Source organism: Magallana gigas, chromosome 3 (genome assembly GCF_963853765.1).
Source record: "Magallana gigas chromosome 3, xbMagGiga1.1, whole genome shotgun sequence".
NCBI lineage: Eukaryota > Metazoa > Mollusca > Bivalvia > Ostreida > Ostreidae > Magallana > Magallana gigas.
This window is the reverse complement of record NC_088855.1, coordinates 20,336,237-20,350,051: the sequence shown is the minus strand read 5'-3', so window position 1 is coordinate 20,350,051 and position 13,815 is coordinate 20,336,237. Positions and strand designations below refer to the sequence as shown.

At 32.0% G+C, this 13,815-nt stretch overlaps 1 protein-coding gene across 1 annotated transcript; it reads left to right on the top strand.

Moving 5' to 3' along the window:
• Positions 1-392: 392 nt before the first annotated feature.
• Positions 393-4,091, top strand: LOC105329672 (uncharacterized). Its single transcript, XM_066078822.1, has 7 exons — positions 393-552; positions 667-1,149; positions 1,402-1,566; positions 1,953-2,204; positions 2,496-2,600; positions 2,700-2,786; positions 3,136-4,091. The coding sequence occupies exons 1-7, from the start codon at positions 471-473 to the stop codon at positions 3,366-3,368; spliced, it is 1,407 nt and encodes a 468-aa protein (XP_065934894.1). The 5' UTR covers positions 393-470; the 3' UTR covers positions 3,369-4,091.
• Positions 4,092-13,815: the final 9,724 nt, after the last annotated feature.

Here is a 13,815-nt window from a genome sequence, read left to right as displayed (position 1 = left end):
AATACGTAGAGGATTAGGGTGAATATTAAAGCCATTGTGCTTAAAATTTTCATCTCTTCGGTGGCAGCCTCAGTTGCATCCATCATTAGCATTTTATTGTGTGTAGCAAAGAGGGCATTTCATGTGACACATAAAACTATCCCAAGCGAAGGTTTCAACTTTTGGGTGTTTGTAAATAACTTATAGAAAAATAATTAAATTGTAAATCGCGTATTATCAATATAAGCTGCTAATAAAATGATTTTATCGACCCATTTTTGTTGATTTATTCTAATCCTCTCCATGGCAGCAACGAAAACCTTTGAACACATCTACAAAACGCTTACGTGTATGTAACCTGTGCATAAATGATGAGAGTAAGACTTTAACCGAGGTCCTCTTCGTCTATGTTTGAATTAAGAAACTCCCAAGTGTTAGGGTCTGCTAAATTCACATTCTATGAAAACTTAATTTTTTTTTAAAATTATAACATGAGATTAGAGTTGCGCGCTGCATTGCTTGTGGTTTTCGACACACTATTATTGGGGTTCGTTCGATGTGGAAATATCCGGTGTAAGTAATTTCATTCTAAAATTCATTTTTTTAAATCATATCTATAATTATTTTATTTATTTCGGTTGTGACGTTGTAATTACAATTCAGCTTTACATTATGATTTATTTAAAGATTTTGTGACCGAAGTTTGTGGACAGGAAATAGGTCCAGACTTCGGGACCTATCTTGAATTCGACAAGGACGGTATTATAGCCACGGATGGAAAATTTGCCCCACCAAATCTTATTGGTAAAGAATTCAAGTGCACAGTTACAATTCGAGGAATGCCGTCTTCCGGCGCAAAACGATACATGTCTGTCTATTGGCGAAATTTCATATTTAAAGCACCGGAAGTCGACAATATAGCGAAAGATCCGGAGACGTGTGGGAAAGCGTATGTTACTTTATACAAAGGCAAGGGAACTAATGTTGCAGAGAAAGAAACGTTCTGTGGATTAAATGCCTTACCCACACACATTGAATGGGAGGGGGAGTATGCGACCTTGTTTTTCTACGTGGACTATCGATCCCCGTCATCCCCGGATCCGGATGATCCCTCTAAATTCCTGTATTCTGAAATCTTTTTCCGACTTGATATTACCTCATTTGACTTTGGTAAGTTATTGTCCCTTATTAATTTTCAATCTTAAGTTTAAAATTATTACATGACAAATGTAATAAATGTTTTAACTTTTTATCGAAAATGACGCCTGTTATTTAAAAAAAAAATTAACTTTAAATAAAAATTAGTAAAATTTAATGACAAACAAATATTAGAGTCTACGATAAAGCCACATTAAAATTTAATGAGATTCCATGCCACTGTATATGTTGGAGTAATTTTAGTGATCTGAAATCTTTGTGCAGGGTGTGCGGATACCAAGGAAGGGGTGGTCATGATGTGCAATAACAGCAAGCGGTGTCTGGACGACTCCTTACGCTGTGATTTCTGGTTTTCCCGAAACTGTCAATCGGAGTCTTATCCCAGGGATAACTCGGATACCAGTAGATGGCCCCCGGGAAACTGTTTCAGTATATATAAACATGCACTTTTATACATGTATTCATTTGTTTTCAATCAACCATCGATGATTAAACATTTTTATACGAGAAGAGTAATACATGTACGACTTTTACGTTTGTATATAGCCTAAGGAAAATTTAATTGTACAAAAATGAAAGAATACATGTACATAAAGATTTTTTATTAAACAAAAATTGACCGATGTGCGGTATCCATTTATCCATTTGCAATTATCCATTTATATGAGCATTTTACAGATAAACAGATATACAAAGATTGTAATAACATTATATTGGGATTTTTTGGTAAATATTAGTTTTGGCGAGAAATTTATCAAATACAATTTGTGAATTCATTCAATATGAAAATAATGAGTACATGTCTTTCTTTACAGAGATAGTTCAAACAACAACTACCGAGCCCCTCCCCACTACTCCCCCTCCTGAGCCCGACTTCACTCCCCTGATAGTTGTCATAGGGCTGGCGGCTGCCCTCGCCTTCTTTTTCTGGTGTTTCTGGAGGCCTGGCTACCTGATTTGGCGACTTGGTCGACTGCGCAACCATCCCTGCGTGAGAGCATGTGGGGCGTGCATTCCGTGCTCTGTAATGTGCGTCAGATGTTGCAGTTGCAGCACCTGCTGTATAGGTGAAAATCCGTGCACTTGCAATTCACAATAATACTGGCATTAAAATAAGCACTATTTTCATAAGAGCACGTTCAATGGGATAATTTGTTATGAAGATAGGATGTGTAATATTCCTCTTTTCCACATCCAGTATAATTGCAATAGTATTAAAACTACCTATCCATATCTCATCATGTTGATAAAAGACATAAACCCACCATATATTTAACTTATTTGGGTGAAAATGTTATTAATTGTTGTTGTTTTATAAGACTCTTTATTGATCATATACATTCTGTATAATGTTTAAGGTGAATATGAACAGAGTCCTACGGGGCCTGCAGCCTTTAGAGCCCTTCAGGTGCAGGAGATGGAATCTCAGAACTCTTCTGTAAAGGAGAACTGTATGCTCATCGGTAAAAAGAAAAAATTGGCTTTCATTGATATTCATGTAAAAATCTCCCAAAATTTAGCTATCGTAATTAGCATTTCTAATATTCATTCACAACATCCAGGAGGAAGTTCCCACTCTGGTAAGTCTGGGAAGGATGCAGGACGTATTTTGCCATGCTTTCCAAGGACTTCCGTGCCGGAAAAGCAAGGTACAATCAGGTGTATAATCTAACCAGAGAATGTTTGGTAATGGTATGCAATTTGAAAAAAAAATATTTACAAAAGCTTCCGTGAATTACAATACAGCTGTTGATGTCACACGTTCTGAACTGATTGCATTTAATTTATTTTATTCAAATAGTTGTTAGACGTGAAATACATATTATTACATCGTTAATTATTTTAAACCAAATTCCGTTTAATGATGTTAAGATTATCAAAGAATGTATGAAAAATATTTAATTATCAAAGACTTACAAAGTTTGGACAATATTTTGGTTAACGATGTTAAAATTGTAAAATTCAATTCAAATAATAGAGCAGTATTTTTTGTTGCAGGGGGTAAAGTAAGATTGAGACAGGCCACGGTTTGTCCTTTACAACCGTCAACAGAGGAACAGGACCAAGGAAGCGGGGAACAGGGCGGCTCCAGCGCAGATCCCGGAACAGGAAGTAATGAAACCAACCCAGAGAACCCAAAAATGGGCGTGTCTGCAGGCAACATCAACTTCGTCAATGATTGGGTGAAAATGTTAACTGGTGATGGGTGTCATCTTAGAGAGCATCGATGAGACTTTATAAAGTATCAGTCACATAAACATAGCTGATTTAAGTGACCAACATGTGTATTATATTCTAATATATATCGTCCTCGCTTGACCTTACATATGATAACAGTTATCATATAGCTTCATTGCCTTGTTGTGTCTATAATAAAAATCGTCCGTTTCTGTTTTGACTTTTATAAAAAATAAATATTATATGTTATCTATGGATCATTTTGAATTTTTAAAAAAATGTCTTCCTGGCTTTTGCATAGTTTCATTTAAACGTCATTGACATTTGTATGATTATCTATAAGCGTTCTTGACTTTCATGGATTTAATCTAACAGATATCATATTTTCTGGCTCCATCTATGTGACAAATTCGATTTTATAATTTTTTTTGTAAATTTATGTGATAAAACATAAACTTCGGATAATATTTGCAGTATCCAAAGTTTTATCGTATTGCATATGCACATAATTTTATAGTTCTTTCCTTATCATTTATCTACTAGTATTAAGTACCACTCAGCTTGCCGATCAAATAGCTAGTTATAACCAATGAAAATTATTTAGTTTTAATTGTTAACCTCCGTCAACGAACGATATTCGAATCTGATTTAACAAGTTTAAGCCACTTTCGATAAGTGTGTTAGTTTTGTTCGGTACAAATTCATTGAAGACCCGGCACAGGTGAATTAAACTCTGTCGATTGATTTACCGAAAGTATTTCCGTGGGAACATGGAACGTGCGAGTACTTATATCACTTAGGAATGGCTCTTCCTCCATCAGAATTTTATAATTCATTGTCGTATTTAATGCCAATCATTCATTCAAACTGATGTTAGGTATCCAAAATTATTTGTTTTTATTTTGAATTCAAGAGCATGACAAATTAGATCATTTTTTTTTTTTGGGGGGGGGGGAGGTGGGGGGGGGGGGAGTCTATCAAAGAAACTTATCTCAGTGAATTAAATATGATTTTAGCATGTCTTAGAGTGAAACTTTAAAAAGAATCACTCCTACACATATTTCAACTCCAAAGGAGTTATTTGTCAATTAATATTAACTAGGAAACAATATACGGAAATCGAAATGTTTTGTTTTATCATCCCTTAAAATGGAGAATCAAACATTTTTATTAGGAAACTTTGAAATATTTTGTTGATTGTTTTATCCTTATTAATTTTTTTGTTTATAAAAATTGTAATTAATTTACATTCATTTGTTTAATATTTGACTTTTGCGTAAATTATCTTTAAAAAAAGACGAATGTAAATTTACATACAACTCTCAAATATTTAATCATTATGTGTATTTATATACAATGTTAGACATTTTTTTATTTGGTTGATATACATGTAGAATAAATAAAAATAAACCAAAAAACGTTTATAACTCCCTAAAAAGAGATGACCATTTAAATGAACCACTGAATAGAAAAGAAATAATTATAAATATGTGCGTGGCATAATGAAATGATGCTTCTTTAGTGAAAAAAGGATACAAAAAATGATAAAAACATCTAATTTTAATACGTAAAGTTGAAATATTCTCCATAATTTTACATTGTTAAATTTTCAAGTGTCAGAACGTTTTTCATAACAGTTTATTATCTTATATTATCTATGTAATATGCATAATTACACGCGCTGTATTTAATTTGTTTTGCATCATCATTTCATCATTTGATTTTTATCTACTGTATGAGTTTTTGATTTCTGGAAATGTCAAATATCAATATGAATACTATGCTATTGTAAGCGATGTACATGACAGAAAAAAAGATTTTCCTTCTTTCGACAGAGGTGGCTTATGGTTTGCAAAAAGTCAATATATGCTCAAACAACAGGTTTAATTGCATTTTAATGACCAAAATAACTTGTCTTCAAAATTTCAGAATATGTAAATAAGAAGTTGTAATTTTCATATTTATTAATATTGTAAATTCATTGAATATTTTTTTCAAAGTGTTGGAGTTAGTACATGTAACAGCAATTTTCAATATTTAAAAATGAAAACAATCGATAAATAATCATTTAGTTTTAAATTGTACATATCACAATTAATAATTAATATACATGTATGTTCTTCACACTTGTTGATAATATATAAAAGATGGAAGACAGTAATTTTCGGTTGGGTGAACATTTACAAAATAGCGACTATGATTTGTCAGTATGGGCCGCATTTCTCACTAAAAGTGTACAGTGTCATGTTGTTAATTTTGAATATACTGGGTGGTAGTAAATACAAAATTTACAACATGACAACTTCTAAATTTTGTATTTACAACCGGTCGTTAAATCCAAAATTCACAGCTATAGTTTTAGGAAATATATGGCGATAACCTGATATGTTCTTTCTTAATACAGGAAAGGATTTGGGTGAATCATCCTTGAATAATTGTCTTTGAGGCATAGACGTGTACGACTTCTGCTAACACATAAAATCAGAATTGTTTTCGTTTCGTTAGATATACTCCATTGACTTAAGTACTGTATTGTTTCAAATATTTCCATAGGCGGTGTTCAAAGTACAGTGAATAATTTTTTCCCAATAATTAAAACTGTCACTGTCAATAAGCTCGTTAAACAACAGCTCTGCAGATACTGATAGCATTAGTTATATACAGCACATTTTATCATTGACTGTGTTGTTCTGCAGTCTTCCCATACAGGCCTTTAAATGTTATTCTCTCATATTAGAGACAGACAAACAGACACAGAGATGCAGCGAGATGTTGTACAGAAAACACCAAAGTGTTGAAATGGAATGTGAGGAAAAAGATGAAAGAGTAATTGTGAAATACCTTAACGGCGTCCTTAATTGTTTTTAGAAAATAGAGATACTAGCAAGAGAAATAACGATTAGCGGAAAAAACTAAAAATATTATTAATTATCAGGAATTATTTTGTACTAGTACTTATAAAAAACAGGTTGATATACTAATAATCATGAAAAACATGTGGCTGATAACAGTGTAAGTGCTGATTTATTGTAAAATGATATATGATTTTATTAAAATTCAAGAAGAAATACAATAACGTGTCGATTGAAATAGGACCTAATTTTTTTCAATCGAATTTTATATTTTAATTTTATTTGAGTTTTCACAAAGAATGGCTTTTTAAAAATTTAATGATTTTTTACAAATTGGCTAGAGTACCACTGCATCCTGTGTCAGCACAGTTAGACACCTTTGATTGCCATTATGAATAGCCCTTAGAGTTTGTTTGATATGATTACAGTCATATTGTAAGGAATAGTTCGAAAAATTAAAGAACAATTTTTCGATACATATACAAAGTTTATTTGTTAAAAGTCAGACAAGTTACTTTTTTTGCATTATCAATGAATGTACATGTAAAATGTTAATTTAGAGTGAAGTTTTTCATTATAAAACAAGTTACAATATTTGGATTATTAATGAATATATGTCTGCATGATAATTTGATTGTTATGAAATTTTATATGGTTAGAAAGTGGTGACTTTGGGTTGAATCAATTTCCTGTTAAATGTAAGTTTAGTATCGTATGCATAATCTTATATTTGTCAACGTTCTATGTGTGAGATAATTAAGCCGTCTATGCTTTTTTGATATTTGTCAAACAATATTCACAGATCATACACTAAAGAAAAGTTTAAATCAATTGAGACAACTTTTTCCTTTAATCATTTCGTTTCATTTTTTTTTTTTAATTTTTATGTTTTTTTACTTTGATTTATCCTTTTTCTTTTTCTTCGCATCTTTTTCTTTGGAAATTAACAAGTTATAACAAATGTTAAATTTATTCTTGCTGAAGTTTTTCGTGTTTTTGAAAAGACTTGGTGAAGCTTCTATTTGCTATTTTTGACAGCTTCTGAGAAAATATTTTAATGCAGTTTTTGTGTTGTTGCGATTTGTTGCGACAAATTACTGTCTAATTATTATCGTTTTCTTGTAATCCCTAAATCTACTGCGTATGAATATATATACAAAAATGGCTGGAAAATGAAGGCTTTTAAAATGAAAGAGTGAGATATAGATGTGAGCACACATCAGCCAATCAGATCCAATTTCAGTAAAGCTTTTTAAACATGAGACAATTAAAAAATATACATCATTAACCTTCACCGACACCCAGTACAACATTTCATAGCATTAATTAGTATAACAATTTATACATTTAAAAAGATAAAATATCCATATAGTTTTTGTCATGGATGATGTTGCCTTTGGTGTCTTTATTATGTACGGCCTTACAGGAGGTAACATCTGTAGGTATAATGACACGCAGATTAGGTAAGAACCGACAAAATTTATAAAAGTAAATAAAAATCGATTGATTACTAGTATTGTGTATGTAAGTCAATTGTTCCACATTTAATTCATTGCATTTCCATTTATTAATTAATAAATTTAATGTTGACGTTTTACTTCTAAACTTTTTTAGTTGAACTCTTACTCGTTTGTTTACGATTACTTCTGTGAAATGTTTCTTTAATATTTTACTAGGTGTGTGTCGTAATTACCCATTTTCACCCTCTTTGGTTCTCTTGAATATTACGCTTGTGTGAAAGGGGGTGGTTGTTGGATTTTAATGATATATGAATTAAGAAATCTTGAGTTGGTGTAACGTATAGGATATTTCTACAAGCTGTCTTGTATGAACTCTAGAATGTTTTCTAGATGCTATCAGAACTATGAAGAAAAGAATAATAAATGTGTAGGTAGGTATAGGTTTGCATACCACATACTAGATTAAATTCAATAGTTCAAAACACGCCAAAATCGTTTTATATACCTGCATTATGCTGAATCAAGCAAAGCGATTAAGCAAACAAAAAATGAAGGAAAACATATAGAAAATGATATCGATAAGTTTATTATAATAGACAAGTCAATCTGTATCAAAGGCCACGCTAAAAATTGTGTATATTACCAGAATGCAGACCCGGCTTTTATGGACGAAATTGTCTTCAAACATGTGAAGGAAACTACTATGGATATGCATGCAAATATCGATGCGACTGTAATGAAACACAAATTTGCCATCATGTGTGTGGATGTTTACAAAAAGCGCACTCGAGTAAAAATGTCAGAGAATTTGAAGTCATCATATCATGCAGAGTCATGTTCAACGTCATTTGATGCTATTGTCAAAAGTAAAGGTATAAGTTTTTGCTACATAATTTTTATCTTTTAACTCATTTAATTTTTTTCTTTATCAATTGTTTATATCTTGATAAATTCCAGTTACATTTCATTCGTTGTCAAACAACAAAAACAAGTTCTGTGCATGCTGTGTATGTTAACAAATTATAATTATAAAATTTTCATTTCTTTATACAATTCACTAAGTGACATATACATTTGTGAGATTTCAGGGTTAAAACGCATACCAAAATTTTCATTACTTATTACTTTAGTTAATTTAGTATGTTCGCAAATACATGTAACAAGTGATTTTAAACTCAAAAGATTGTATATATGATGTAAGTCTTGCACACAAAGGATTTGATATTTCTGCTCCTCATATGGTATATATACACTTTTTATTACAGCACTAATGCTGTTGCATATCCAATGTAACTAACCTTTTTAGCTCTTTCACATTTGTACCGGTCAAATTCGACTGGTAAGCCAATTTTCGCTCATTATAACATCGGTTAAACGAAATTAATATAAATGTAATACACAGAGGAAGTCTGGCATCTTAGAACTTATTCATATTTAACTCAAAGTTAGCTCTTGTGTATTTGATTTCATATTTCATGAACAAAGTAATTAATAAATAACGGATTACCCTGAAAATGAGCCCGAAACATAATAAGGCTAAACACAAATATTTTTATCAAACCTCCAATTAGAAAGAAAAAATATGAATAATAGGTTATCAAGCAATAAAAGTACCATATGACTACTTTTTTGTGTCACGTGACTATTAACGACTGATATTTTGCTTGACAAGGAGGTATTAACATGTCGTTAATTTTAATGACTGCTTTTTATGTATAAAAACTCAAAATGTTAGAATTTTGACCGCTTGGTTTTTTGTTTTGTTTTGTATTCTTTCTTTTAGAGTTCGTTTATCAGTTAAATGATTTAGAATATGTAACAGTAACTTAGAATTCTAATATAAACTATAGATATCTGTACTACACCAATTCCTGTTTGTCATTTATATTCCTTTTACAAATCATTGGTGATGAATAGAAAATTCAGTTTTTAAATCCATAAAGCAATTAATTGAAAGTGATAATAAAATTAAATAGAGACAGTTTAAACACAAAACAATGCGATGAGTCAGTTTATCGAGAATTTATGTGCATTGCACCAAAAAGGGACTGATTGTTGATGAGATTTTATGCAAATCAAAAGGTGAAATTGCAGTGACTTTGGTCGACCTCTATGCCGAACTCAGAAGAAAAGATGGTGACTTTACAACAGATTCTGAATGATAAGTTACTATACTGGATTTAGTTTGCAACTATAATTTCTGAAAATGAAATGTGAAATTATTAATGACCCAGAATTTTGATTGTCAAATGAATTGTTTTTACTGTTTATATTTATTTTTAAATTTACGCTAAAATTAACGTGCTGTATTCAACTTCTCTGCACGGCCTGGTATCCAAAAATAAACATTCAATGTTTATATATTGGCTAAACCACACAAATTATATTACACTAATGTTGAGGCCGAATAAGGAATGCTCCTGATGACGTTATGCGACAATCGAAATACCTTTCAAATAAAATGTTATATTAATTTATTTAAGTCTTAATATTGTTGATGTAATAAAACAATCAAACACACTTTATGAGGTCATCATTGGTGAAATAATGCCCCTCGATCTGACCCAATCGGTGACCTGAATTGGCCCTTGGGGTCTGTCAGATCAGGTCACCTAATAGGTCAGAGTCACCGTTTCATCATTTTTACTTCGCAAAAGGTAATTAATTGTATATTGTTTAACATTTGTTCAAAATGTAATTTGTATCAAATGTTTCTTTAAAGACTAGGAAAGTCGGGTTATTTAATCTTTTAATTAAATCATTCTTTATTAATTCATAATTGATACTACTTTTTGTGTGTTTGCCTTAATTACAGGTTCAACTCTGATTAAATATATTATTTTAAAAAAAATCTTATTGGAGCAGCGAGTGTTGGTTGTGCATGTACATGTTTTGTTCAGATTGATATTTTTTAAGATAATATGTACATCTGTATATAATGTCTTAATTACGAACAATGTTTAACGAAAATGTATGCCGCGGTTAAAGAGAAGTTTCACTGGTAATCTGTTTCAGTAATATTTTCAATAAATTGCTAAATTCCTTGTTCAAAAAGCCCAACATCCCCACAAAAATAATGAAATCGAAATTTCCTAGTAATACCGTTAAGAAGGAAACTTTTGCCTTTGTTTAATTTTGCCCCTTTCGCCAACGTTGTAAGCGGCAAATTTTAGACAGGGCAAATTCCAATGTCTCAAATCATCTCATAGTAAGCACAAACGTGTCTTGGCGAAATCAAGACGAGGCAAAACTGTTTGCAAGTTAAAACTAGATGCTGTCATTAGACAGTAATACCCGCACCATGTGTTTGCCCCTAAATAACACTGTTTTGTACCAGTTTAATTAAAAATGATGGCTATATGCAAGCTCCGGTAATACAATTAAAATTTATAATTTTCATAACTGAAGGATGAGATCCCTTCCCATATGATAATACACATCATGACATGAGCAGTACTTTATGTGCAATTTGGGGTAGAACTGTTTGCAGTGAATTTTCAGTTAATCAATAATCTTAACATTTTATGTCAGAAAGTATAATGGTCTATATAATTATTACAAACAAAATTAAAAATTAAATTATGCCCCCTCCCCGTGGCGGTGGCCGGTTTTAGATTTGCTTCTGTGTGCCTACATGAACATCATCGTGTGCACAGATTTAGAGAAGGGGTGGGAGTGAGGGGTCCAGACCTCCCCCCTCCCCATGAAAATTCATTTATATCAATTGTAAAATTACCAAAAATACACCTTGGACCGCAATATTTAATCAATATTTAATATAGTTTATTGTTTATCTCAATAGAAAGTATACATGTACATCACAATATGCAGGTGTCCTGCACCACCTTAAAGCTGTTATTTACCTAATAAAATAGTGCAAGTGGATTTGAAGAATAGGCCATAAAAATACATGCATGTTACAAATGAATGATCTTTGTCTGAAGTTACATACACAACACAGGTCTGCATGTCTCATTAGCGGGTACTAGTTTTACCCAGCCCTTCGATTAGATGGGTTCACGTGTTTACATACATGGGTGTTGCTAAAACGCGGAATGGAAAACGGAACGGAAAGCGGAACGGAAGGGAAAACGGAAAATCTTATCTAATGTCATGTACCTCATAGATTTGTTAATCATGCTAAAACGATATACTTTATGTACCTTTTTTTTATTTTTTTTTTGAAAGATTAGCAATATTAGATTATTTATTCAAGAATATTTATTTCCTCAAAATTAACAGTACATGCATTGACCACTATATTCTGTCCCAAAATATCCTCGATTCACTTTTTGCTGTATATTTATATATACCTCAGGGTTCAAGCGATTCTCTTTTAGAAGCATTAAACATTCTCATTATTCTTTCTTTAAAACGTCCTCTCTAGCTTATCAGCTGGTATAAATACACGGCTAAAAATAAAGAAGTCTACGGGGTTTTGCATTTCAACAGACCCGGATGATAGTGTTGAAAAATTGTGCAAGGTCTTCTGAGTGACTTCCAAATGGAGAAAAGATGTCAACATTTTCCATTATAAATCGTCCAAATGTGCTGCATGAATATTTTGGGATCGACAGACTATAGTCCCAATATATAATCGGAAAATCAAACCAGGCAGCTCTCTATTCGGATCATATGTATATAGCTGCTGGAATAAACAACTGCTTAGTAATGCAAACGTAAACAAAATTGCATTGCTAAAAATACTAGTTTCACAAATTACTAGTTTCACAAATTACCGGGTATTTTAATGTTTACTGTATTTTAATTTTTAATGTCGTCAGTCCTACGGTTTTTTTCTTCCATCTCAATGATACTGTATCGTCTGTATGATAAAAGATTGTCTAGAACACCGAAAATTCAATTTTGATGTAAGTATATACATGTACAATATATTTGAAATATAAAAACACTCAAAACACGCATAAAACGCTTTCACTAACTGCGTACGTTACGCTGATATGCCAGCAATACCATATAAGAATAATAAGTAAAAAGTAATAGCTAATTTGCTCGTTTAATCATGTTAATGTTTCACAATTCGTATACATTTGATTTTTCCGTTTCGTACTCAATTAAAGCCGAATGAATACAATGCTATAATTGATAGACATTCATATGAATATTAATAAGATAACAACATGTTGATCATGTTGATAATCATTCATTAGATATAAATTAAAGATACAAAGTAAATCGTTTCTGGCAAGTCTATACCCTTTTTTAGCGATAAACGTGATGATATTTTCCATTCCGTTCCGCTTTCCGTTTCGGTTTCTGTTCCGCGTTTTAGCAACACCCATTCATACATGTCTGTGTTTTCCGTATGCAGAAAAGGATTAGTTAAGATTAGCTGCAGGACTGTAGCCCCCGGTCTGAAAAAATTCGGATGGACGACCTGGGAGCTACAGTGCCTCCCTTAGTATAAAACTGCAATTTATTGCGCACAAAAAAAATGCGCTAGTTTTGGACCGATTAATCTCATTTACGATCACATTCTGTACAAATATTTGATCCCAAAAAATTCCTTGGACATTTTACTACAGATATCGTCACTTCACTTGCCTCTGATATTCTTTTAAACACCATCAGCAGCCCTGTAAATTAAAGTGGTGCAAGTTTGTTTACATTTAAAAATGGCGACTCTCCATCTCGACGTAAATTAACATACTTCATTTTCCGAGGTCGGTTATCATTTTTAAGAGAAAGTCTGAGGCAAGTAAAGTGACGATGTCAGTAGTAAGTTGGCTGAAGAATTTAATGGTACTAATTCTTTTTACAGAATTAGTGTGAAGATAAGATTGATAAGTCCAAAATTAGCGCAATTTTTTGTGCGCCGTAAATTGCAGATTTTTCCTATGGTAGGCACTGTAGCTCCCAGGTCGTCCATCTGAATTTTTTCAGACCGGGAGCTACAGTCCTACAGCTAAGTTAAGATCAGCTAAAGGAATTCATTATTGTGTTTTAATTGGAATATCATTATGATGTTGACCAATTTAGGTAAGCATAATACATGTAGTAGCAGTAGCAGAATATAATAAGATGCCAGCATACATATATAATTTAAGTTCTACTTTCACTTTCTAAATGTGATCTCCCTTTGACAGCATACTGTATCATCATCTTTTAATATTTAAATAAGCTTATCATCGTTACCTGTCCTATCGCATTTGTAAAGTTTCTGTCAT